The sequence below is a fragment of the Nematostella vectensis genome, chromosome 7 (genome assembly GCF_932526225.1).
Source record: "Nematostella vectensis chromosome 7, jaNemVect1.1, whole genome shotgun sequence".
In the NCBI taxonomy this organism is placed as follows: Eukaryota; Metazoa; Cnidaria; class Anthozoa; order Actiniaria; family Edwardsiidae; genus Nematostella; species Nematostella vectensis.
Window position 1 is genome coordinate 7,752,513 of NC_064040.1, and position 24,331 is coordinate 7,776,843.

Consider the following 24,331-nt stretch of genomic DNA (forward strand, 5'->3'; position numbering starts at 1 on the left):
AAAATATGTTCCTCTTGAATAATAAATATAAAAAGTCATAAAGAAAAAAAATGCGACGAATTTCGAAAATGTGTTAATTCGACGAACTTCAGTTCGACGTTTCTGTTTTGATTCTATGGCCAACTATTTAGAGGGAGAAATAAATATTTAACATCCATTTAAAGACGGATGACTTTGATACCAAACAAGAAAATATTCCAGTTTTTCTTACCAAGTCTTGGATGTACGTCTGTAATGACGAACATTGAGAGCATATTATAAGTAAAATATCATACTCTGTCCGCTTATAACTGGCCTCTATTCTTTTGCGTGCATTGCAGTGCTAACTAGACCTTTTGAAACAGAGAGCTCAAAAACATGGCACATGCTGTCTTATGGTGCTGTTTGCTTATTAGTGTGGGCTCTTTGAGCTCAACACAGGCTTACCTCGGCGTAAATTGGTATTGGCAACGCTGGTGTAGGCAAAACGCCACTTCTATGATATACGAAACCGTTAAGAGGACTGCCCGAGACGTTTCATTCATCAAGGCTCACATTGAAGCAGGTATAGCTGTGTGTAAAACCATGTTCATTTATACCTAGAATAATGCTCGCTCGGTACTAGCACGGATAAGACAACCCATCGTTTAGTTAAAAAGAAGAGAAGTTAGGAGAATTCCCTCGAGTTAGCGACAAAAACTGCTTGGCGCTATTATAGCCTCTCTAACGGCGTGTGCGCACTTCCCTCGGCCGCAGAAAATAGGACTTCTCTTACTCTAAAATCACCAGTTACTATTTATTTTTACAATCATCTATAATTGCGCATACTTTCCCCTCTGCCCTGCGCCTCCCTACCTCAGAAAATGATGAAGACAAAAATATTTTTGCGTTTTCTGTCTTTATTGTAGAATTAAAAGCAACTTGAACATCAATTAATCCTTTTATATAGAAAACGTGCCATCGTGTCTTCCTGGTTGGGTGAAATTTAAGTCGTCCTGCTACATTGTCCTTGACGTGCCAACCAACAAGTGGACAATCGCACGGCGCGCATGCCAAACGCTCGGAGGGGACCTGGTAAAGATTACGTCACCCCAACAAAACAAGTTCGTCGCTGACCTCGGTATCAAGGGCACAGTCCTTCCATTTATGTGGATAGGACTTCATCGAGGTATATTGAAGTGGGGTTTGTTGCTAGCAAAGGCTTCTTTTCTTTGTATTTTGTCAGGCTGGGTTTCGCGAACGCCTGGGTAGGGGCTTATAGCAGGCTATAAGATTTGATGCTCACAATTGTTTTATCAGCCTATTTACTGGCTTTTTTTTACTGGTAATCCTTAGCCCGGAGGTGAACAGTGATAGGAGCTGGAATTATGCAAAATAACCTTGTCAGATTTCTGGACTAAAGTAATAGAATATTTAATATACGAAAAACTGATAGTCGACTGGAGATATGGTATCTTGTGACGTCATGTACTGGTTCTTACACACCACAGGGAACCTTTAGAAGCAATCCTGGGCGCTGTTTTCACCGGGGGTAGGGGAGGGGGAGGGTATAGCCTGCAAGCCGCGTAATCCCCGGCCTTAGTAAACCTCAGACCCCGCTTGTTCAAAATAATAAGATTTTATAGAATAACTCTAAGTGAAAGCCGGTAAAAAGGCTAGGGCTTTACGATTCATTGTCTGTAAGTGCTAGCCCACTCCTTGACCTTATGTGTTTACAGGTGGCGACGCCAGTTTTTTCTGGGTGGATGGTACCACTCTCACTTCGTCGAGCTACTCTGCCTGGTACCCGCCCCAGCCTGACAACAGCGGAGGTCACGAGAACTGCGGGCATTTTTTGCTAAGTGGAAAGCTCGCTCGCCGATGGAATGACATCAGCTGCAATAACTCCTATCAGTTCGCAATAGCTTGTCAGAAAAAGCTTGACTGAAATGTGGAATAAAAACAAGGAATCAATATAAACCATATAAACCTTGTCTGGTCTCATGTGCGTAGGTGTTACTCTAGTTTGGCACTCTCTCCAGGCGCGTTCCTAGGATTGACTGAGGGGGGTGCGCAGTCATAGGAATCATATGGAAAAAGCATAGTATTTGAGGATCCCCCCTGTGTACGCGCCTGTTCTCGGGGGGGCTTAACAGGGTAGTATGTATTCAATGCATCTTTCATAGGGCTTCACGCAAGATCCAAGTCTGATACTTTACAAACAATGCCGCCAAAACACAAAGTGATTTTTGGATGGAAACACATCGAAGCTGCGGCGGTTGTTTGAGAAGTTATGGTATAAAAAGGGATCCTCCCGTCGCCATCCCGTGCGCGTATATCGAATAGCTGCCGGGGCAGGTCCTGGATTGTCATTGCACAGAAAGGGGCACGCGAGAGTGGGGGCACCAATATGTAAATTGTATCGCGACAGGCAAATATGCGGATTTTTCAGTTGCGTTTCAAGTCTTACGCCTCCATGGTATAATACAATATTTTGCGCAAGGCTTGCATTCATTTGACCCAGCTTTCCTTCGTATTTTGTGCGCCACAGGAGTCCCGGAACCTCGAATTAGCAACTTCCCCGAGAGACATGGCGTCTCCGCGAGTCTCAGAGACTCTCCCTCCAATCCATGGCGTAAAAGAATATAAAACTAATAACATTTCTGTTTAAAGCTTACGATTTTCGCGATACATAACAAGACAAAAGACAGCAATTATTCCTTTTTCTAGCTGGACTACCGCTTATTTTGAATTCCTAATATTCCGCCGACTAGGTACACTAGGTACAAAATTGCATTTTCTTATTAAAAATGTAATTTCAGTATGTGATTGAGATAAACTAATGACTGATAATCATTGTATAAAACAGTATTTATTCTCGTTTTAAGTCACACGGTAATTGCGAAAGTATCAACAAGTATATTGTACAAAACAAATTATTGCTATCTATAAATTGTCTTGTCAATAATTAATAAACTTTCAGATTTTTGCAAAAAAAAACTTGTAGGAAGTAGAACATACTTTTTAACTCAAACAAATTGGACATGCTTGAGGGTTTTTTTCTTGACAATGAGATAAACACAATTTTGCTCATTAATCCTAACAAGAAAAAACATGCTATGAATAATCATCGCTATTCTAAAATACAACTGATGCATGATTAGCCACCATACATTTATTTCTCAGCGCAGAAGAAAGAAGACCACTAGAAGAAAAGGTAAAAAAACAACACTTTCTTCTTTTCTTACTCTAGCAAAATTTGTTTGTTTCAAGATATGATTTTCCCTTGTCTTTCTCTTTCATTTTTTTTCCACCGAAGTCACTCGAATTTGATGTGCGACAATTTTACTACAATTACTTACTATAATTTGCTAATAAATCTCAGCCATCCCGACTTATAAAAGGAAAAATCATATATCGTCCCGAGAAAATCTTATCCATAAATTTCGATTGTTTTGTTTTGTTAAAAGACCGCTTGGGTATTCCCCAATCCCGTCTTTCCAGCTTTTTTCAGTTTCAGTTTCCGTCCTTGGTAATCACCCCGTGACCCTATGTGACTCGTGACCCGTTTCTCGGCCTAAGTAAGAAAGAATCTCGTTTCCCGTTTTACCCCTTTAGGGCTATAATGCTTGGTGCGTGTTGTAGTCTTGTAAATTATTGTACCAGTTAGATCTGGGACCATTTTTTACGATACTAATACAAACGAGGGTTTTATCTGAAATCGACGCGACAGAAATACATGTAACAGTGTAAGAGAAAGGTGGCCATGTGGCAGATAATTTGATAAATATATGCTTTCAGTGGCGGATCCAGGGGTGGTGACGGGGGTGACATGTCACCACCCTTGTTGGGTGAAAAAAAAAATTGTTTTTTTTGGGGGGGGTGAAAAAGCATTTTGGGAATTTAATGTATAGCAATGCTATTGAAAGCCAGGCCACTGCACTAGGCGAAACAGGGCATTGATTATGAATCATCAGAATAGTCTGACTGGTGGAACACAAAAGCCGAAACCCCCTCGGATAGCACTTTTCAACAACATTTTTTAACCTTTAAGATAGCACATTGAGTGTGGTCGAAAAAATTATAATTTCTGCAGCGCAATCATGGCGGATGGCATCATATTCTTAAAAGTATTCCTCCAGATACTAAGACGAGCTGTTATGCTTTTGGTTTTCTGTAATTCAAAACTTTAATAAGTAACGCGATTTTCACAAACAGGGGCATTAAAAGTATTCTCGAAATTTTCTAGAAGAATTTGTAACATAAAATATATATTCCTTAAATATAAAATCTGGAAGAAACAATCGCGACAGACTTTAAAAAAGGTCACCCCTCCTTTCCAAATCCTAGATCCGCCACTGGCTTTATCAGTAAAAAAATGTGAGACATAGTTCGGAAAAGGCGTCTAGGGAAAGCCATCGTGAAATGTCTAATGGCACGTTGGTCGCTTAGGTTAACGTTCTTAACAGTTCTCCTTGTTACCATTCATCGGTTTTGCCACTGAAGGATTTAAATAAAATAACGAGACTTTCTCGCCGATTAATAGAGGTTATAGTAACAGTGAATAATACTTCGCGAGCATATTTTAGTATAAGCATAGTGGTTAATATCACTAATTTTATGCAATCTTTTATCTCTACTGATCGCTGATCATTATATGTTTTACCACAGAGGATGTCTATCATTTTGTCAATGATTATTTTGGGAGTGGTAATGAGAGGGGGTCACGCAACACCAGGAACCGATACGAAGCTTTCTAAGGTAAGTCCCGTATGGTACTATAGTGCATGTCACGCAACACCAGGAACCGATACGAAGCTTTCTAAGGTAAGTCCCGTATGATACTATAGTGCATGTCACGCAACACCAGGAACCGATACGAAGCTTTCTAAGGTAAGTCCCGTATGGTACTATAGTGCATGTCACGCAACACCAGGAACCGATACGAAGCTTTGAAAGGTAAGTTTTCCTATCATGTTTTGTTTTGTGTTTTTACTATTATTATTTTTTGTCATTCATTGCGTTGTACCACCATTGTGTTAGTTACATCTAATCACATTGCTATTGCGATACACTATGTCACGTTTTCTTCCAGCATGGTTTTGGTCCCTTGACCTTCATTGCCCAAGCTCCAGGCCCTCGCGGCCCTCCAGGATCTCCCGGCACCCCTGCTCACGTGAACTGGAAGCAGTGCGTATGGACCAACATCAACGAGGGAAAGGACGTAGGCTTGATCAAGGTACAACTTCTTATAAACTAGGCATAACTTAAGCGCCTGTCTTATTCCTATGGCTTGCAAGCAAAGCAATCGAAGACTATATAATCCCCATCTTTTGAATGGACACCTTCCAGACTGCCAAAAATCGGAATTCCCGGCCCCCCTAAGCTATAAGAAAGTGCGTCAATTGAGTTTAAAGTGCGCCATTGTATTACAAAGTCCATTAGCTATAACAATGTGCGTCAATTTTAAGCATCAATTGCGTATACTATTATGCAAAGCCGTCCAAATTTATTGCAAAATGCGTCAACTATCACAAGGTCAACTCTTACCGGGATAACCAGAAGCTGGTCAATGTGTTGTCTATTATATGTAACACCGAGTATAGTGAGTTTGTCAGGTTGTCCGACCTTCCCACCCTCACGGAAGTTAGGTCCACCCTCTGTAGGGATTTGAGAGCCAACGCGAAATCAAAGGGGATTAAACCTATAATCTCCATTCTTAGCATCTACTAATTCGCACATGGGTATGACCTTTGCTCTACACATGTACACCCTTAAGGCAAATTATCATCATCATCATTATCATTATGATCATATTGTGGGTATAGCATCCGTAATATGGCACATGTATTCCCTTGAGGCCAGTTTATAATACAGACTGCTTCAAAGACTTCATTACCAATAGATTTCCGCTTTAATGTATATTTCCCTTGTAGTACTTGTTGCTTACCCAACTATAGGTATTGCTTACAAAAGTTGCGAATAAACCATAAAAAAATATATATATATAAATAAAACCTCATGCATACAGGTTTATGACATCATCTTTTCTCCAGGAGTGTGCGTTTAACAAGCACAGTGACAGCACAGCTTTGCGTGTAGCTTTTGATGGAGATTATCGAGTCGCAACATGCGTGGGTGCCACATGCTGCAAGCGCTGGTACTTCACGTTTAACCACCATGAGTGTAAACATCCAGCCCCCATTGACGCAGTACAACATCACGCCGCCGACATATCTGGTCACAACGTCCATGAACATCGCCATGTCGAGGGCTATTGTCAGGGGATCGCAAAGGTATATTCATGTGGCAACTTCTCGCCCTCCAGTATTTTGATTGAGAATTTAATCTATCCTCTCTGTTGTGTTATACGCGTCGCTGGAAACATCTTTTTGCCCGAAAACACGGGCCGCGTTTTAACATGGCCTTATTATTATTATTATTATGTTTCGTGGAACATGCCGTGTTAACAAAAAAAGACTTCTCTCAAATGACGTCGCAGAACGATCTGTGAAACTTACTCGAAAAAGGTAGCGCAGTTACTGTGCTAATTTTTGTTGTTGTTGCAACCTTCCTAAATCCACATAAACTTGTTGGAATTAGTAAGGAAAGAAAATACAAAAAAATGGTTTAGAAGAAGCAAACCTTCTTTACTCCACAAGCACCCCTTCTTCTGATTGAGGAGACCATTGAACATGTCTTTTCCATGTTATTTTTATTAAAGGGTCAAGTGCGCGTTGGTTTCTGGGTAGACTCATGCAAGTTCAGCCCTCATGATGGCCCAGCGGACGCGTACACGGGCTGGATGTCCTCCACGAGAATCGTGATTGAAGAGGTGCCCGGACCACAAGCGTAAGACGAGCAGTCCTTAATAAACATTCTAGAACAAGCACTTGATTGAAAGAGTTAGTTGCCGCGTGAGACACGTCACGTTGTGTATCGCATTTCAGTTGGTCAAAAATTAAACTGGGCTTTTCTGCTTATAAATTATTTTCTTCAGTTTTTATTTTGCGATGGGGTTTCTTCCAGTAGCGCACCTAGGATTTGCTCAGTGAGGTATCATATATGGAAAAGGATACCATACGACCCTTCAATAAGAAATAACCTACTTCAAAGGAAAGTGGGTGTTCGCGCCTGCTACCCCCCCCCCCTCCCCCCTCTGGTGTACGCGTCTGTCTTTAATGCCAGACTCAAATACTTAATACCCAGGCCCATAGCCAGGGAAATTCGTGGGGTTTTGGTGGAACGCCCTTCCCCCCCCCCCCCCGCCCCCATACACACACACCCTCGACTGGAAGGTCCGCTCTAACAATGAAAAATTAAGCTAGGGCGAGCTACCTAAATGGGTAAACGAACCCCCCCCCCCCCCTCCGCTCAAAATCCCTGCCATGGGCCTGATACCTATTTATCAAAAGCAATGCAAATGTTACACTGAAACAAACGAGAACGCGAAAGAAACGGAAACGCGACACGGATAAGTTAACAGATAGATGAAAAAAAAATGTTAGTAAGAGAATGTGGCCCAAGCATTGTCACCAGTTTACTTCCGGAGGACGGACGAAAACCTCAACCGTTAAAAGACGAAAGAATCTATTAAAATCCGAGATATTTAACAGGCCATCTGCTCTTAATTATCATTCACTCCTCAAAGAAATCCTATAGGACACGCCATAGCCGTAGATAATATTGGGAGGGGGGGAGGAGGGCACGATATACACAATGGGGGGCACAGCCACGCCCCTACTGATTAATTCCTTATGATTTTTTAAAAATATTGCGGGGGCACGTGCCCTCAGCGCCCCACCCCCTTTATTGTTCTTGCACACTGCTTTCAATATTTTGAAATATTTTCGCGTTCTCAATACCAACGGAGATTGTTACGCTCTCGGCCGGAAGTAAACTGGTAACAATGCGGCTTTTTTAAATAATGATTCTAGCCGGCGCAGCAAGCGTTCCCGTGTGTTTTGAGCGCAAAGAAACCCAGAAACCGACAAGAAGTTTGATGAGCGAGGTTTTAACCGCGCGAAAAATGGGGCGAGCGCAACGTGCGGCCAAAATGAGGCATTTCGAACTTCTCGCCGGTTATTTCCTCTGTTTTTTCTGGGTTTCCTTTCGCTCAAAAGATACGGGAACGCTTGCTACGCAGGCTATAATGACTCAAAAAAATTAGTTTCAGTTTCAGTTTGATCTTTGTTTATCGAGGGTGACATATTTAACCGAAACAGTTTTCTAACATATACCTCGGTTAGTAAGCACTGTCACTGGGGGTGGTCACTGCCAGAGGGTTTATTGCGTCCCCAGTGGTTCTTAAATAATTTTGATTGGATACACTTTTGTGCCCTTGATCTTTATGAAAACATTTCTGGTATTTTTAGCGTAAAGGGAAATGTTTATATATGTGCTCTGTTTCCTTTTTTGGCCTTATAAGTTTTCTGTGTCGGGACTCCTCCCATAATGCCTTGCGGAATTTGCCATACCCCAGAATGCTTAGCGAGCAACCAATACCCAAAGGTCACCAAGGAACATCCAGACAAATCATTTCGTCGCAAAACGTGTTTTGTCACGTTTCGTAAAGTCATTGTGTTGTGATGCATGGGAATTATGCACCTAATACAGAATTTACGTAGATCTGCTTTCTTTTGACTCAGAACTCGAGTTCTTCGCAAAGTATTTACAGTTTGTTTACCGGAAGTCGAATACAGGTACCTAACCTATATTGTTCGTAAAATCTTATAAGATTATTGTACTGCTTATTTGTCTTTTTTGTTCTAAACTAAAAACTAGCCACTTTAGCGATATCTATATGCCACTGGGTTTATTTAGTGGGCGTATATTAATAAATTATTTTATTATCTATGGTATTACTAGAAAGACAACATACAAGTTGTAGAAAATTCAGGTGTTGCACTTGCTGAGTTATAATAGCAAATTGGCTCGATGAAAAGAGTGGGGGCCATTCCTTATAGCATATAGCTATATCCTTATAGCATATAGCTATACAAATTGTATTTCTTATTTAGTGAGTTCTTTGCATCATATGCCCGCTACACTCAACACATTACAGTGGCTTGTGTGTGAAATATATATTGTACCCCCCTCCCCCACACACATACCACCACACCCACCTCCACATTTTTATATTCAGTAAAACCACAGAGACTTGATATACATACTGAGCGTAGCTGAATATAACCTTTACTTAAATACAGATCAGTTAGCATGGCAATTTTGTCCTATTCAATTTAAGTATGAACCTTCACTTTCGCTAGTTTAACACAGAGATAAACAACAAATACTAGTGTCGCTAGAAAATGACTATGTCGTCCAAAATTTTGACATTTGAGTCTAGGTTTTGCAGTATTTTAAAGTATTTGTTTTGTTCAACTGATTTTAACTGGCAGCTTTGCCTGTCAACAATGAGAGGGTTTCTCAAAATTTGTTTATATAAAGACAAGATTGGTTCCTGAACAATATGGAACTAGAAAACATTGTGAATTGAATAAAAACTTTCATTTCAACAATGACTCTCTTGCACAGTATTATATTAAAACCAGACTTAAATTTGAAAATGTGACCCAGCCTTTAATGGAGTTTGCTTTAATGACAGCCCAAAAAAGCCCCCCCCCCCCTAAATCTGCACCCAAAAAAACGTAGCCCCCTAAATATTTGCACCCCCCCAGTATTTAATGACCACTCTTTAAGGTTGTGTTGAATGCTAATGACTGCTATTGCAATTGTCATTTTTAATATTCTTAAATGACTATGGTGCATATGAATAGATAGATAGATTTCTTGAGTGGAGTGGATGGGCACCAACCTGAAAAAAGGGGGGAAGGGGGGGTCACCTGGATCCAGCACTAAACAAATGCAAATAGTGTGCTATTTAAGACAGCCACTTGTAATTGATTCACTCAGATGAAAATTAATCTACAGCCCTATTCCAGTAACTTAGGAATCTTATCATACAGTATCACAGCATCACTGCAAAGAGGGACAGGACTAAGCCTTCCCAAAGTTTTTATTTGTATATTCATAATACCCACCCGGTGGCGGAGAAGATTTATTTTTCAGGTATATTATGTTAATATGGTTTTATCTGATAAATAAACTTCTCTCTGGGTCAAACAAACAAATTACAGTGTCAGTCTGTGTTCTTTATTCTATTATTCATATTTATTTAGCATGCGTATGGACAATATTGATGGGGATTTATTCAACATGCTAATTTGTTTTTCTAGACATGTTATGGGAAGTATACTGCGTTATCTGGTGTGTAGTCAGGATGGTTGTCAGTACAGATACCTCTAGTCATTTAACAGGTCACATGGGAAAGTTTGGCACTCAGCGACCACCTGAACTAGATACCCCTGAGCTTTATGATGTTCCACATCCAAGGGAATTCTGGGAAGAGTACGTCAAGCCTAGGAGGCCTGTTCTGTTTCGAGGTGCTGCAAAGCATTCAAGGTAGGTCATGGTTTTGTGATATGTTTTTGGGGTTTATCAAATTTCTAAAACGAGGGAGTATTCCCTGTATGTTATCCTCTTATTTGAAGATGTTCAAGATGCTAGAGTCAATTTATAACAGGATTGGTCCAATGGAATATTGTTTTATTTCATAGGCATTATCCTTGAAACCCAATTTATTTATTAAAACATATTATAGTAAAAAAGGATCTCACATTTTGTTTAGAATTGTAGAGATTATGTAAATAATAATCATATGGAAGCTCTTTGGAGACCAGATGATTTTCTTTAATAGTCCTTTTTATTGTAATCAGTTTACTTTTGGTGAAGCGGTTACAGCGCTACTTTAGTATAACACATTTTACATGGGGCTGACACTGAATTCTTTGTTTGGCCGGGGGTTTGGTGGCAAAGAAGATTTATTTGTCAAGTATATTATGTTAACTATGTTTTTTTATGATAAATAAACTTCTCTCTGGGCCAAACAAACAAATTACAGTGTCAGTCTTGTGTTCCTTATTCTAGTATTCATATTTAATTAGCATGTGTATGGACGATATTAATGGGGAATTATTACTAAAATACCATTTCCAGAGTCTTCCATCATCCTTACTTAAATACTATTTCTAGAGCATTCCATCTTTATTACCTAATAACTTTTCCAGAGCATTCCATCATTGGACGGAAGACTATCTGGCATCAGAATATGGTGATCTGGTGGTTAGACTTGAAGGTCGACATGAAGATGGTCAGCGCCTCCCTGCAGGTGGTGAGGGAATCCTTGGACGAGACACCATGGGCCACTTCATTAGGAATTACCAAACAATGGATGCCTATGTTATCTCTCAAATACCCCAGCCTATGGAAAAAGATGTTAGTTTCCTACCATGCTTAAGGTAGAAGCTGCATATTTAATTAGAATCCCAGCAATGTTTGTATGAGCTCACTTATCAACAATATACTGCCCCCCAGGCTTGCAGCTAGGCTCAGGGGTGGGTGCATAGGAGTTTATTTTTTCCTTGTTTCCCATAAATTGATGGATTTTACAAAGAGGATTTTGGAGTGTCTTTATTGATAGTATATCAAAAGTACACTACTAAGATTGCAATACAAATTATACATTCTTTCTGCCTCAACTTCTAAAAACTTATTATATTTATTTACTCCTGCCTTTTAAACAAATACTTTGACTGTAAAGTTTAACATAGTTCATTGTTTTTTTTCCAGATGTGGTTCATTTCTAGACAGTGTCCAGGAAGTGCACTTGTTTATGTCTGCCGGCGGTGGCAAGACCATGATTCACAGGGATCCCTACAGTACAATTCACTGCGTATTCAATGGAACCAAAGACTGGTGGTTGCTTGGTCAAAATCAGACACACCTCGTGTACGAGTCAGAGGAATCCAGTAAAGAACTTGGAGGGTTTTCAATAGTTGATGTCAATGCCGTGGACCTGGAGAAATTTCCCTCTATAAGTGATGTGAAGTATTCAAGGATTACTATGAACAAAGGAGACTGCATCTTTGTTCCTGGAGGTAATTCAAAAAACACACTATTAGCAGTAAGTTTTACAAATTCTTATGTTATTCTTGTGTAATTCTACGATCATTTATGGGTAACAACACATATGTTAATGACTTTAATGAAACTATGAGTGGCTTATAATTTCTACTGTAAGATTTTGATTTCTCATTTCAATTTCAAAAGCAGGCTTTAATTGGGTATGTGGCTGTTTCCTTGTTTTTGTGTGAACTGTACAGAGGAATCAGCTTCAACAGTCGTTTTTACAAGTACTTTATAGAAAGGATTCCATCTGTGGGTAAAAGTGATAAGGATGCTCTTGGAAAATTTAAAAAAATTCCCCTAAAAATACCTGCACACCAAAAATACTCTAACAATTCCCCCAGAAGTATACATTACCCCTAAAAGCATTATTCCTAATAGAAAAGCCTATTTTCTCTCAGATACTCAGGTATTTTCTCTCAAAATACCTGAGGCCCGATTTTGACCCCTGAAAATATGAGCATCCCTATCAGGTCGACTTGGGACGCGCTCCCCCCCCCCCTGGGATTCCATCTGTTAAAAATCAATTTCCTCTTTGTTCAGGAATCTGGCATCATGTGCGTTCCAATGGCTACATGAACACTGCTGTATCCATATGGTTTTCACGCCTCTACGAGTTTAGCGACATGGGCTGTGACAAGGCAGATATAAAATTCACACCCATGGACAAGGTGCCTGTTCTCTGGCGCTTCTCTGGTCATGGAGTCATACCACACGGCCACATGGACTTGCACTTTATCAGGAAATTATTCCTGACTTCTGCGGACAGCGAAGGGAAGATTATCCTTCATCCATTTGTTGAGCACTTTTTCTCTACGACAGCGAAGACCAAGAAGGATATATTGGACAAGGATTTGAAAGAGAGAGGAAGGAAGCTCATGCAGTATTTGGACCCTGATAATAAAGGATATATCTTGAAGGAAGAGATAGAGGCTTTTTCTATTGAAAAGATGAAAGAAGTGCTCCTGTTCTTTGACCCTATTGATGTCAGCAATATGGAGGATTTTGAGTATAGTCACATCAATGCGGAGGATATCATGTAAGTGTAGTACATAATAATGTTCTGAATCTACCCTTTAGGGGCAGCTTTTGTGCTTGTATAGATATAACATTCCCTTCGAAAAAAGAGGGAAGGTTTTTGTGTGAGTGTCTCGTTGTGTGTAACGGAATCCCTGTTTTTTTATGCGCACTCGCCGACTCCAAAGCTATGGTGCTTTTACATGTCTTGGAGTTCTTTGCGTTACAGGGCCTTGATTTTTTTTTCATTTTTAAGGTATTCCTTGGAGATGTGTCTACACAGCGATGGTCATTTTGATGAGACGACATTTATCAACAACTATACAGAGGTATGTTGTTCTATTCTTCGAACTCTAAACAATCACTTAATGGAACTATGTGTTCTTTTGAATTTTGTGGATTGATATACTCCAATGTAACAATTCTCTCCTTTGTTTTTTAGGAACTTGGGGGTACCGTAGGAAAGGCACGCGAGGTAGGTTTGACTACGGCCATCACGACACAGTGATAGCAGAATCAAACAATCAAGACACAGTCAGAACGCAGTCACAGCGATGTTTTAGTACTATCATCGCACAGTCAATGCCTAATTAGGGAATGATTCCTATGTCCAATGACCGTACTAACCGCGCAGTGACATTACCGTGAACGTGGTGTAACCAGTCGTGATATTTCCGTGACCGTGCTATAGCCGTGAAGTGACATTCCATGGCCATGCTGAAACCGTGTCGTGACATCTCCGTGACCGTGCTGAAACCGTGTCGTTACATTTCCGTGACCGTGCTAAAACCCTGTCATGACATCACTGTGACCCTCTCTTTACCTTCTAACCGTTAAGTCACACTTTTCCCTAATTTCTTCAGATTATCTTCAATATAAACCCAGGGAACGTGTCGAGCCTTAGCCGAGAGGAGCTGGGAAAGAGGGCACCCGTTGCGCTGCACAAGTACCTAAAATCACTGAAGCACGACCCCTCCTTTGAGCACAAGATGCTCGACCACCTGAGACGACATTGGCGGGACGAACTTTAGCCACGATCAGTACTCGGAATAACGAATCCTTCTCCCTGGCGTTCATACCGGGTTTTCTGTCTTTTAGATAATCCGTGAGAAAGCGTGGGATCTGGGACGAGCTTTGCTTTGGTTTGATGTTATCTTTAACCCACACCAGGAAAAACCGACCCGAACGCGAGGGATTAGGTTTGAAGTAATTGTCACTTATGTCGGGAATTTTGCTTGTGTGGGAATATAGAAAGATCAGGTTGAGGAAACCAGCGAGACTCTCTTGAGTTTTTCGGTCAAGTAAATGTATCACAGGGATCCAAATTAAGCAAAATTCTTGATAGTTAGTTTGTCTTCCCAAGCGTCAATAGGCCTGTCATTGGGAGGGAGATATCAAGGGGTATATCCCATGATATATGAACTTTATGCCTTGCGGCCTTGGAAATATAAAAATATAATATATAAAATTCTTCAGCACAAATCGCTATTTTCAAAATGATAACCAGGCTTCTTGTTCCTTATTAATAATTTTCCATTATCGCTTACTCCAAGAAATCTCCCGGAAAAAACCCGGGCTCTTTCTCTTTAAGCTAAGTGCGTGCGTCATCGAGATATTTAATTATTTAAATAAACACAATTAATTTATCAACTTTTCCTTTGTTGGGATTTTGTTTAAATTCAGTTCCTCATACTCGACTATTTCAACCCGTTTATCAACATCTAAATCAACGCAAACTATAACACTTCATAAATTGCATCTAAATTATTCCCCTCTGTTTTGCAGACAAGACGACATTTAAAGGCCTGGGAGCCTTGTAGGTATATATAATTTAACAATTTTACATCGAGTAGCCAAGCAACGTTTTACGGGGACACGAAAGGAACGCGTAACAATAGGGAAACTCGACGATCAACAACCATAGAATACATGATACCATTATCATAAATACATGCCGCCGTACATTATGTATGACAAATGGCGTAGACTGAATCTGCAGAAGAAAACCTCGACCTAAACAACCATTGTCTTGCATTAGTCTCCATCATCACAGGGATAAGCGGTTGAAGCCTTGGATTCGCGGCTGTTTGGAAGGTACATTTGATGCTTAGCGTGCAATGGAATTCTGTTAACTCGAACCCTAAAGGGAGATGACAAGCAATGACCGAGTAAAATAAACTCAGGGAATAAGAATTTACAGGGAATTCCCAATGACTCGCACCCTTGATAACTTTGACATCCGATTTGCTCGAAACACCTCGAAAATACTGGTCTTTATATTTCTACCACGAACTAGATCTACCAATCCAACGGTATTTCCTTGTCAGGGTTTCACTGTATTATAATTTTTTTGGTATAGTGCATCTTTATTTTATTGGTAAAGATGTCCTTTACTTATCACTACAGTGTAAGGCTTGACTTAATGTAACGACTTCTCGATTTAAAATTCGTTCTCATATAATTGGTACCTCAAGAAAATTTTGCCTAGATTGGCTTTAAAATGTCAATTTTATTCAAACTTATAATATATATACCACGACCAGATATCTTTATAATATTTTACCCAGGAATGGTTTTACGATACAGGGGCAGGGAACACGCGAAGGGAAACCTGTTTATTCATACTTCCAAAAGGAACAAAAAATAAGATTAGAATATTATATTTCTACTTTAGTCAGCACAGATAGTTTGGTTTGCAGCATAAACGACCCTGTCCTTATAGACTTTGGAACTTGAAAAAACGGCTACAAAGTCAGAACGCGTTCAGGCGTTTCAACGTGCGTGCCGTCACCATCAGGGACGTACCATCAGGGGCGTAGTCAGGGGGGTGGCCTAGGGCCCCCCTTCTAGTGTATGAGATATTCTAGATGTATGAGAATATCTAAAATACAGGAGAAAATGCCTTTTTTGGGCCCCCTCCTATCCTGTTTAAAACACTGGCTACGCCGCTGACCATCGCTAAAACTCTATGCACTCTATAAATAGCTAAACAACCTTTTGGGAAAGCTGGGCTAATAAGTAAATGCGTGGCATTTAATTTATAAAACCTTTAAAAGAAAAAGTCGACAACATAGCAGATTTATGTTTTTTAGAACGATATTTCGGCAGGCCAATACCTGCCTTCTTCAGGTTATAAATGAGTTACAATGGCATGTTATAGCTAGTATATGTACAAAGTTCCTTGATGATTAACTAACAAAAGGTAAAAATAGTAATTGAGTAGAGTGACTTATGGAAGATGGTAAATAGGGTGGTGTGGATTACTAAGTAGCTAAACGGTTTCTTCACGCCGGTTGAGGCCACCGGGTTCAAGAGTGGCAGCGCGAGCTATCAGTGTGGCTTCTCTTGCTTTGCGGATGGAGTCGTGGTTATTTCTTATTTTTTCAATAGGTATGAGCTCTATGTCAGAAGCGGAGTGGTTAAGGTTTTAGGAAGTGTTCAGCGGCGTGGGTTGGTATGGATCGAGATTGGGAGTCTACAGTTCTGCGGTGGTCATTAAAACGTTCTTTTAATTTGCGTTTAGTTTCCCCAATATATTGAAGGTTACAGCGGTTACATTGAATCATATAAATTACGTTTTTAGTATTGCAGGTTATGTGGGAGGTTATAGGTCGTGTTTCACCTGTTGAGAAAAATGTGTAGCTTGTAAGGCCATCGGTTCTAATATAGGGGCAGGTTAGGCAGTTTTTTTTCCGCAACGGAAAGCACCGGGAGGTTGGTTGGTGGGAGAGCGGTCGGAAGGTAGCTTGGCTTTAACGAGGATGTCGCGGAGGTTAGGTGAGCGGCGAAAGGCGACAAGAGGGGGCTCAGTGAAAACCTTATGGCATCGCTTAGACGAGAGTAGAAGGTTGTAGTTTCTACGGATTATGTTGTTGATGTTAGGTAGTGTAGGGTTATAGGTAGTGACAAAGGGGATGCGACGGGAGTTTTTGTGGTTGTTATTATTAGGGCGTAGGGCGTCAATGCGGGAAATGTTAGCAACGCGTTCCCTAAAAAAGAAAAGGAAATCACTTGGCAAATAAATTCTCAGATATTTGCATTTTTTGGTTAGGCTATTTCAGGAGAAAGTAAGTCCTCACGTTCTCCTGGCTATTTTGAACACATCTATTTAAAGCAAAATTCGAGATTGTATGTATGTTATTTTTTTGTAAGCTGCAAAGCAAATGACCATGCTATCTGCGCGGCTGGGACTTGCGCGACGCGAGCGTGTGACCAGAGGCTGACCGGGTATGCTAATTTAGTTAGTTCATAAAGTTCGACAAATATTGGAAAAATAAGTGAATTTTGGCGTGCGAAATCCTTGGTAGCTCAAACAATTCCACTTTGTATCCAAAGTGATGTCTGTCCTCTTATTCAAAACTAGTAATATCTGGACTCAAGCTCAACCGGTACAGTACAACCTCGTGCAGACGATGACATGATGAATGCATAATAGCTCTAATTTTCACAATCCCCTGAACAATAGGATAAACCCCTTTTCAATTTTAGGGTTATATAAGCCTAGAGGCGGGGTCAAGGCCACGTGCCGTAAATGCTTGTTTTATATGAATAATATAAAATACGCAGCTGCTTTGTCTCCTATTATCTTTGTTCTACAAAGGAGTTCTTTTGTCTCTATTCTTCTCGTTCTTTGTGTCAAGGTGCGGATATTGTTCATTTGCCTAATCAAATTGCAGCTTGTAAGAGCTGCGTACTGACCCTTTTATATCCACGTTTCGCCGCTGTTTAGCGCCAATCTCATAAGTACCTCGCTTCGAAATACTACACACCTACCCACCCCTCCGGCGCATTATGAATGAAATGAAAGCTCCCTTCGAGTAAGCGAGTAGTAGGGAAATGGCGCAGCTGGCGCAACTTTTTGATCTCCCCAAATTTCATTCCAAAAATGGCGCAAAAGTCTCCGCGCACCTCCGCCAAGCCTCGCGACCTGCGCATGCGCGAGTTTGCCAGAGATCTCTTGCACGACCAAGCCCACCTGTCAATCACTTTGTCACGTGATAGCCACGCCCACCTGTCAATCACTTTGTAAAAAACCTGTCAATCACTTTGTCACGTGACGGCCACACCCACCTGTCAATCACTTTGTAAAAAACCTGTCAATCACTTTGTCACGTGACGGCCACGCCCACCTGTCAATCATTTTGTAAAAAACCTGTCAATCACTTTGTCACGTGATAGCCACGCCCACCTGTCAATCATTTTGTCGCGTGACGGTCAAGCCCACCTGTCAATCACTTTGTCACGTGATAGCCACGCCCACCTGTCAATCATTTTGTCGCGTGACGGTCAAGCCCACCTGTCAATCACTTTGTCACGTGTCGCATCTAGGGGGAGCTCGAGGGGGCTAGCCTCTCAGCTTCACATCTAAAAAAGCTTTTGAAAAGTGGTTTAAAGACATGGCTGGTTTGATAGAAATGGAGAACCTGAAGGTGAAAGATCTGAAAGCCCTCGCCAAGGAGCGGGGTATCCCAAGATATTACTGGATGCGGAGAGACGAACTCGTCGGAGCGCTGACCAGCACGTCACCACCACCACCACCCCGACGGGTTCCTTTACCCAAACTTGTCAAAGGGCTGCCACGACCACCACGCATTACCCCGTCCAACACGTCGGAGAGTATTCTCGACGGCCCGATACCTGAGATTAATGTCCCTATTCTAAAACCCTCCCAACCCCCACGGAGTTCCCGCGTCCAATCACTCAAGCATTTTGCAAACAGGGCGGCCAACTCGATCAAGAGCGAGTTAGACAAGTTTGTGGATTGGATACTATCTTATGTCCCCGAGCCCGTCAAAAAGACCGTCAAAGAGGCTGCAGATAAACGGGTCGAACGTCTGAAGGAGAGGATTAAGCGTCTACACGAGGAGGTGGAAGATCGCTTCACACCCAAGGAACAACAGACGGCGTTGAAGGGGTATCTTAAAACCCACGGAATAGCCGGGCAGAGAGGCTACGACCCCAAGACATTCATCGCCAGAATCAAACCGAAAGTCTTAGAGCTAATCAGTCAACAAAAAAAGCCTATCAAAGTGAAGTTTATCTTTACTTGCGGGTTTATAAAAGAGGATCCGGCTACAGCTCAGATCGAAGAAGAACTGGGATATTTTCATACAGAAAAGCCCGAGATTGTGACAGAGTCGACTGATCTCTCTGATTTGTTCGATACGATGACAAATTATTTACTCGGATTAGTTGAGCTGTTCCAGAAGCAAGGCTCCGGATGGCAGTTTGACCAAGTGGAATACTTTGACATCAACATAGATCCCTTTGAACCGCTTTCTGGGTCTTCCTATATTCCGCTGCCGCCGAAACTAGCGTCTAAGAAGGCGATCATCAATGTTAAGAACGAGAATGATCACGAATGTTTCAAGTGGGCAGTAACCTCTGCTGTGTATCCTAGGGAGAAAGATCCTCAAAGGTTCAGTAAACAAATGATAGAGAACTCTGAGAAATTCGACTGGTCAGGGATAGAGTTCCCCGTCTCACTAAAACAGATTGACAAGTTCGAGAAACAGAACCAGTATACGGTTAATGTGTTTGGATACGAAACCAAAATATATCCATTGAGAATCAGTGAGAAGGATCCAGATAATGCGATCAACTTACTTCTCATCTCGGATGATGAGACGAATCATTACTGCTGGATAAAGAATATGATGAGATTAGTATCTACTCAAATTGATGAGTTTCATCATACTCGTTTTTTATGCTGTAGATGTCTGAACTCGTTTCGGTGCAAACAATCATTAGAAAAACATTCTGAATGCTGTAGCAATCATGAAGCGGTTGGAATAGAGATGCCTAAGATAGATAAGGATGGAAATCTACCTCACATTAAATTCAAAAACTACAACAGAAAAATGCGTGTCCCCTTTGTTGTCTATGCCGACTTTGAGAGCTTCACAGAGAATATAGACACTTGCTCCCCAGATGGGAGTAAAAGCTTCACTAAGCAATACCAGAAACACAAACCGTCTGGTTTCTGCTATCTCATCAAGTGTTTCGACGGAGATATATCCCCATCCGAGCTTGTACGATACACAGCTGAATCTCCAGACGAAGATATCCCACAGCTTTTCGTAGAGTCTTTGGAGTCAGACATTAAGAAAATTTATGATAAGTTCAGGTTCCCTAAGAAGGTGAAAATGACTCCGAAGGACAAAATCGCCTATAACGACGCCACTCACTGCCACATCTGCGAGGGTGGATTAGGGGAAGACAAGGTTTTGGACCATTGCCACCTTACAGGGAAGTACAGAGGTGCTGCTCACAACGCATGCAACTTAGATCACAAAATTCCAAAGTTCTTTCCTGTTATCTTTCACAATCTGTCTGGGTACGACAGCCATCTATTTATCAAGAACCTTGGTACATCGGAAGGTAAAATAAACTGTATACCTAATAACGAGGAAAAGTATATTTCTTTCACAAAACAGATTGTAGTCGACAGTTTCACGAACAAGGAGGGCAACAAGATTGATGTTAAACGTGATATCAGATTTATCGACAGTTTCAGGTTTATGTCGGCCAGTCTCGACAGTCTAGTGGGTAATATGTCAAGGGAGTGCTTCAAAAACCTGGCGGAGTACTATGAGGGGGAGGAGCTTCAGCTGTTGTTGAGGAAGGGTGTTTTCCCTTACGACTGGTTCGACGGCTTTAGCAAGCTCAACGCAACACAGCTCCCACAGAGAGAGGCATTCCACTCCAAACTCAACGACACCGACATATCGGAGGAGGATCACCTGCACGCGCGGAGAGTGTGGGAGGTCTTTGGGATGGGGACCATGAGGGATTACCACAATCTGTACCTAGAGTCGGATGTGTTGCTTTTAGCTGACGTTTTCGAGAACTTTAGGGACGTTTGTCTCAAGAATTACGGTCTGGACCCCGCTTGGTACTACACAGCGCCAGGGTTGGCTTGGGATGCAGCGTTGAAGACCACCAAGGTGAGGCTAGAGCTTCTAACGGACTATGACATGTTGCTCATGATTGAGAAGGGCATCCGTGGGGGTGTCTCCATGATAAGCAACAGACATGGGGAGGCAAATAACCCTTACATGAAGGAGTATGACCCCGACCTACCCACAAAATATATCACCTACCTTGATGCTAACAATTTGTATGGCTGGGCGATGAGCAACCCTTTACCGACTCACGGTTTCAGGTGGATGGGTGACCAAGAGCTGTCAGGTTGGAGAGACCGCCCATGCATTCTGGAGGTTGACTTGGAGTACCCTCACCACCTACATGACTTACACAACGATTACCCACTAGCCCCGGAATCTATCGGGCTAGGCAATGTGGACAAATTGGTCCCCAACCTTAACGACAAGACAAAGTACGTTATCCACCATGAGACTCTGAAACTTTACGAAAGTCTTGGGCTAAAAGTCACCAAGATTCACAGGGGTGTCACTTTTGAGGAGTCTGCTTGGCTGGAGCCCTACATTGACTTGAACACCGATCTGAGAGCCAAGGCGACAAACGATTTTGAGAAAGATTTTTTCAAGTTAATGAACAACTCCGTCTTTGGTAAGACTATGGAGAACATTAGGAACAGGGTGGACATTCGGTTGGTGACGGACGAGAAGCAGGCCAAGAAGCTCATATCAAAGCCGAACTATCAACATCGCACCATCTTTTGCGAGAATCTAGCCGCCATCCACATGAAGAAGACAAAGCTGATCTTCAACAAGCCTGTCTACTTGGGCATGTCCATTCTGGACCTGAGTAAGACGCTCATGTACGATTTCCACTACAACTTCGTCAAGCCCAAGTACGGTGAGGATGCAAAGCTCTTATTCACTGATACTGACAGCCTGATGTATGAGATCGAGACTAAAGACTTTTACGAGGACATCAGCGGGGATGTGAGGTCCATGTTCGACACCAGCAACTTTCCGAAGGGTCACCCATCTGGTATTGAGGTGGGTGTGAACAAGAAAGTCATCGGAATGTTTAAAGATGAGGCTGGGGGCCAGCAAATTACAGAATTTGTAGGACTGAGGGCCAAACTTTACTCGTACAAGATGGATGAAGGTAAAGAAGAAAAGAAATGCAAGGGCGTCAAGAGAGCAGTCGTCAAGAAGAGCATCGGTTTCGATGACTACAAGGATTGCTTATTTGGTAAGAAACCTCAGATGAGACTTATGAATGTCATCAGAAGTCATAAGCATGATGTTTACACTGAAACGGTGAACAAGGTCGCTCTATCTCATGAGGATGATAAACGGGTCATCTGTGATGATGGTATTCACACCTTCGCTCACGGTCATTTCAGAACGCTATTAGGTGGTGGCTCAGTATCTTCAGGGACGACTTGAAGTTCTTCCCTAACGAACGACCTCCTTGGAGCGTCTTCGGAGAGGTAGTACAACACAGGCTGTCCAACTGAAACAACACTGCGTGATAGATCAAACACTTTTAAACTCCAAATAGGATCTGTGGCTCGTCTGCGTTCACCTCCTTCCTCTTCTCCAGGAGCTAATAGATATCTAACTCTAACCCCTGGTGGTAGTCTAACTTCATCAAGTCCAACAGGCCGCTTATACGTTGGAGGATCAATATCAACCTCTTTCAAACCAATAGATTTTGCAGGCTCTTTGCCAGTGATTCTTATGGGTTGACTATTCAGAGTTTTCAAAACATCTGGCAATCGTTTCACCCAAACTCTAGATCGATCATCACTAATCATTTCTTGAGCATACTGATGAGAAAACAACCTCTCCGCCAGTGTTCTATTGGCGCGTTCGACAAAAGCCTGTGCGCGATGGTTCCCAGCTTCGCTTCGCTGGATGGTAACCCCCTTCTTTTTCATAATCTTCGTTACCTCTCCCCTAAATTCTGTCCCCGGATCGACAATCACCGTATGAGGCCATTTAAGTTTTCTGGAGTATATCTTTTCAAACCCTTTAGCAATTCCACTCGAATCCTTGGTAGTCAGTGCTTCTGCATCTTTATATCTCGAGGCAATATCAATCACAACCAACGCGTAACGGTAGGTTTTTCTGCCTACGTTATCGTGGGGCATAAACAGCAGATCGGCTTGGTGAATCTGATTAGGTTTATTCACAGTCCAATGCGGTCTGGGGACATACTTTGGAGCTGGGAGGTAGATCTGCCACAACGCCTGTTTTTCAAGCCACTTCTTAGCCTCAGCTTCACTGACTTTAGCGGCACTAGCTAATTTAGAAATAGCTGAATACCCTTTCCAGTACCCATCGGTGGAATAGTATATTTTTGATAACCTGCTTTCGTTACTCATTTAAAGATTATCTCTCTTTTCTTAAAATAAAAGATGGCACAAGCGATATCAGAAAAAATTAACCCAAACAGGATCCCACGGGAACCCTTCGGCCTGAAAGCGGAATCGTCGCTGAATCGGATTACATTCAATCCCTCATCGGCAAGTCCTGGAGAAACCCTCTATATAAATATTCCAAAACTTGCTGAAAATGTAGTGATTGTTCCAGGTAGTGTATCCTTACTATTTGACTTAAACGTCGCAGGACACGCGAATAATACTCTCGTCAACAACGTTGGCCGGAACCTAGTGTCAAGGCTCAAGATTCTCTTCGGTGGAGAAACACTACAGGATACTCAGAGATACGATCTCTTCCAAACCTATCACGACTTATACTTACAAGCTGAAGATCGTGGGGATAGAATAAGACAAGGTATCTCCTCTGAAAACATGAGGAAGCTCAGGACAAATGCAGGTGATAAAGTGACCGCAGATGCTAAGGAAGTAGCTCTTGCAGCAGTTCACAACACCAAGTACTGCATTCCACTCGACCATCCTATTCTCGGCGAGCATGGGGTCTTTTATCCAAAGGCGTTACCTCATCCGCTAATCTTTGAAATTACTCTAGCCCCAGTTTCCGACGTCGTTGTTTATGCTGACACGGTCAAGACTCCAACGTACACAATCACAAACCTCGAGTTGGAATATGCTTGCATCTCAAGTGAATACTTGGCTCGTGAGGCGTTGTCGGCTTATCAGGTTGGTAGAGGATTCTTTTACGAGAACGTCATTCTCCACAAAACGTTCACCATTTCCAAACCTAATGATGGTGTCATAAACGAGCACATTAATCTGCCGAGGAGGTCAATGACAGGGATATTGTGTCTGTTCACAGAGAGCTACACAGGAGGAGCAAGGGATTCCGAAAAGTTTGTCAATCCAAGTATCACATCGATCAACATTAATGTGGATGGCATGCCAAACCGTCTCTACTCCAAGGGGATGACACCGCCAGACCTCTGGGAGTCGGTAAAGAAACGTTTCGGTAGAGAGGGTGTCAAGCAAAAGGATTTTTACGCTAATAAC

At 41.9% G+C, this 24,331-nt stretch overlaps 4 protein-coding genes and 1 long non-coding RNA gene across 5 annotated transcripts in view; 4 read left to right on the top strand and 1 right to left on the bottom strand.

Moving 5' to 3' along the window:
• The first annotated feature begins 267 nt into the window (after positions 1 to 267).
• On the top strand, positions 268 to 1,943 carry LOC5498078 (perlucin-like protein). Its single transcript, XM_001619797.3, has 3 exons — positions 268 to 544; positions 929 to 1,147; positions 1,698 to 1,943. The coding sequence occupies exons 1-3, from the start codon at positions 358 to 360 to the stop codon at positions 1,904 to 1,906; spliced, it is 615 nt and encodes a 204-aa protein (XP_001619847.2). The 5' UTR covers positions 268 to 357; the 3' UTR covers positions 1,907 to 1,943.
• Positions 1,944 to 3,030: 1,087 nt separating this feature from the next.
• Positions 3,031 to 6,945, top strand: LOC5520892 (collagen triple helix repeat-containing protein 1). Its single transcript, XM_048730483.1, has 6 exons — positions 3,031 to 3,175; positions 4,630 to 4,719; positions 5,054 to 5,197; positions 6,015 to 6,254; positions 6,683 to 6,813; positions 6,878 to 6,945. Coding segments are annotated over exons 2-6 (603 nt in total). The 5' UTR covers positions 3,031 to 3,175; positions 4,630 to 4,632; the 3' UTR covers positions 6,879 to 6,945.
• A 1,510-nt stretch (positions 6,946 to 8,455) lies between these two features.
• On the top strand, positions 8,456 to 14,652 carry LOC5520893. The gene is made up of 8 exons (XM_001640566.3): positions 8,456 to 8,660; positions 10,197 to 10,422; positions 11,088 to 11,318; positions 11,650 to 11,957; positions 12,529 to 13,024; positions 13,259 to 13,331; positions 13,445 to 13,477; positions 13,866 to 14,652. The coding sequence occupies exons 2-8, from the start codon at positions 10,199 to 10,201 to the stop codon at positions 14,031 to 14,033; spliced, it is 1,533 nt and encodes a 510-aa protein (XP_001640616.2). The 5' UTR covers positions 8,456 to 8,660; positions 10,197 to 10,198; the 3' UTR covers positions 14,034 to 14,652.
• LOC125568440 lies at positions 11,475 to 13,870 on the bottom strand. Its single transcript, XR_007312371.1, has 2 exons — positions 13,646 to 13,870; positions 11,475 to 11,951 (listed from the first exon to the last, which is right to left on the bottom strand). It is a non-coding gene; the product is annotated as an uncharacterized LOC125568440 (long non-coding RNA).
• A 127-nt stretch (positions 14,653 to 14,779) lies between the features above and the next one.
• The window catches only part of LOC5520800 (delta(8)-fatty-acid desaturase), a 28,071-nt gene continuing 18,519 nt past the window's right edge, over positions 14,780 to 24,331 (top strand). Inside the window, exon 1 of the mRNA XM_001640567.3 lies at positions 14,780 to 15,096. The gene's annotated coding sequence lies outside the window, so the exon portion shown is untranslated. The remainder of the gene's footprint in view (positions 15,097 to 24,331) is intronic.

Excerpts from the sequence above, each read along its gene's own strand:
- LOC5498078 (XM_001619797.3), top strand. The coding sequence starts at position 358 with ATGGCACATGCTGTCTTATGGTGCTGTTTGCTTATTAGTGTGGGCTCT. Across the intron at positions 545-928 it reads CAAGGCTCACATTGAAGCAG|AAAACGTGCCATCGTGTCTT; the intron begins GTATAGCTGTGT and ends CCTTTTATATAG. Across the intron at positions 1,148-1,697 it reads GTGGATAGGACTTCATCGAG|GTGGCGACGCCAGTTTTTTC; the intron begins GTATATTGAAGT and ends ATGTGTTTACAG.
- LOC5520892 (XM_048730483.1), top strand. The coding sequence starts at position 4,633 with ATGTCTATCATTTTGTCAATGATTATTTTGGGAGTGGTAATGAGAGGG. Across the intron at positions 5,198-6,014 it reads AGGACGTAGGCTTGATCAAG|GAGTGTGCGTTTAACAAGCA; the intron begins GTACAACTTCTT and ends TCTTTTCTCCAG. Across the intron at positions 6,255-6,682 it reads ATTGTCAGGGGATCGCAAAG|GGTCAAGTGCGCGTTGGTTT; the intron begins GTATATTCATGT and ends TTTTTATTAAAG.
- LOC5520893 (XM_001640566.3), top strand. The coding sequence starts at position 10,199 with ATGTTATGGGAAGTATACTGCGTTATCTGGTGTGTAGTCAGGATGGTT. Across the intron at positions 10,423-11,087 it reads GGTGCTGCAAAGCATTCAAG|AGCATTCCATCATTGGACGG; the intron begins GTAGGTCATGGT and ends TAACTTTTCCAG. Across the intron at positions 11,958-12,528 it reads CTGCATCTTTGTTCCTGGAG|GAATCTGGCATCATGTGCGT; the intron begins GTAATTCAAAAA and ends CTCTTTGTTCAG.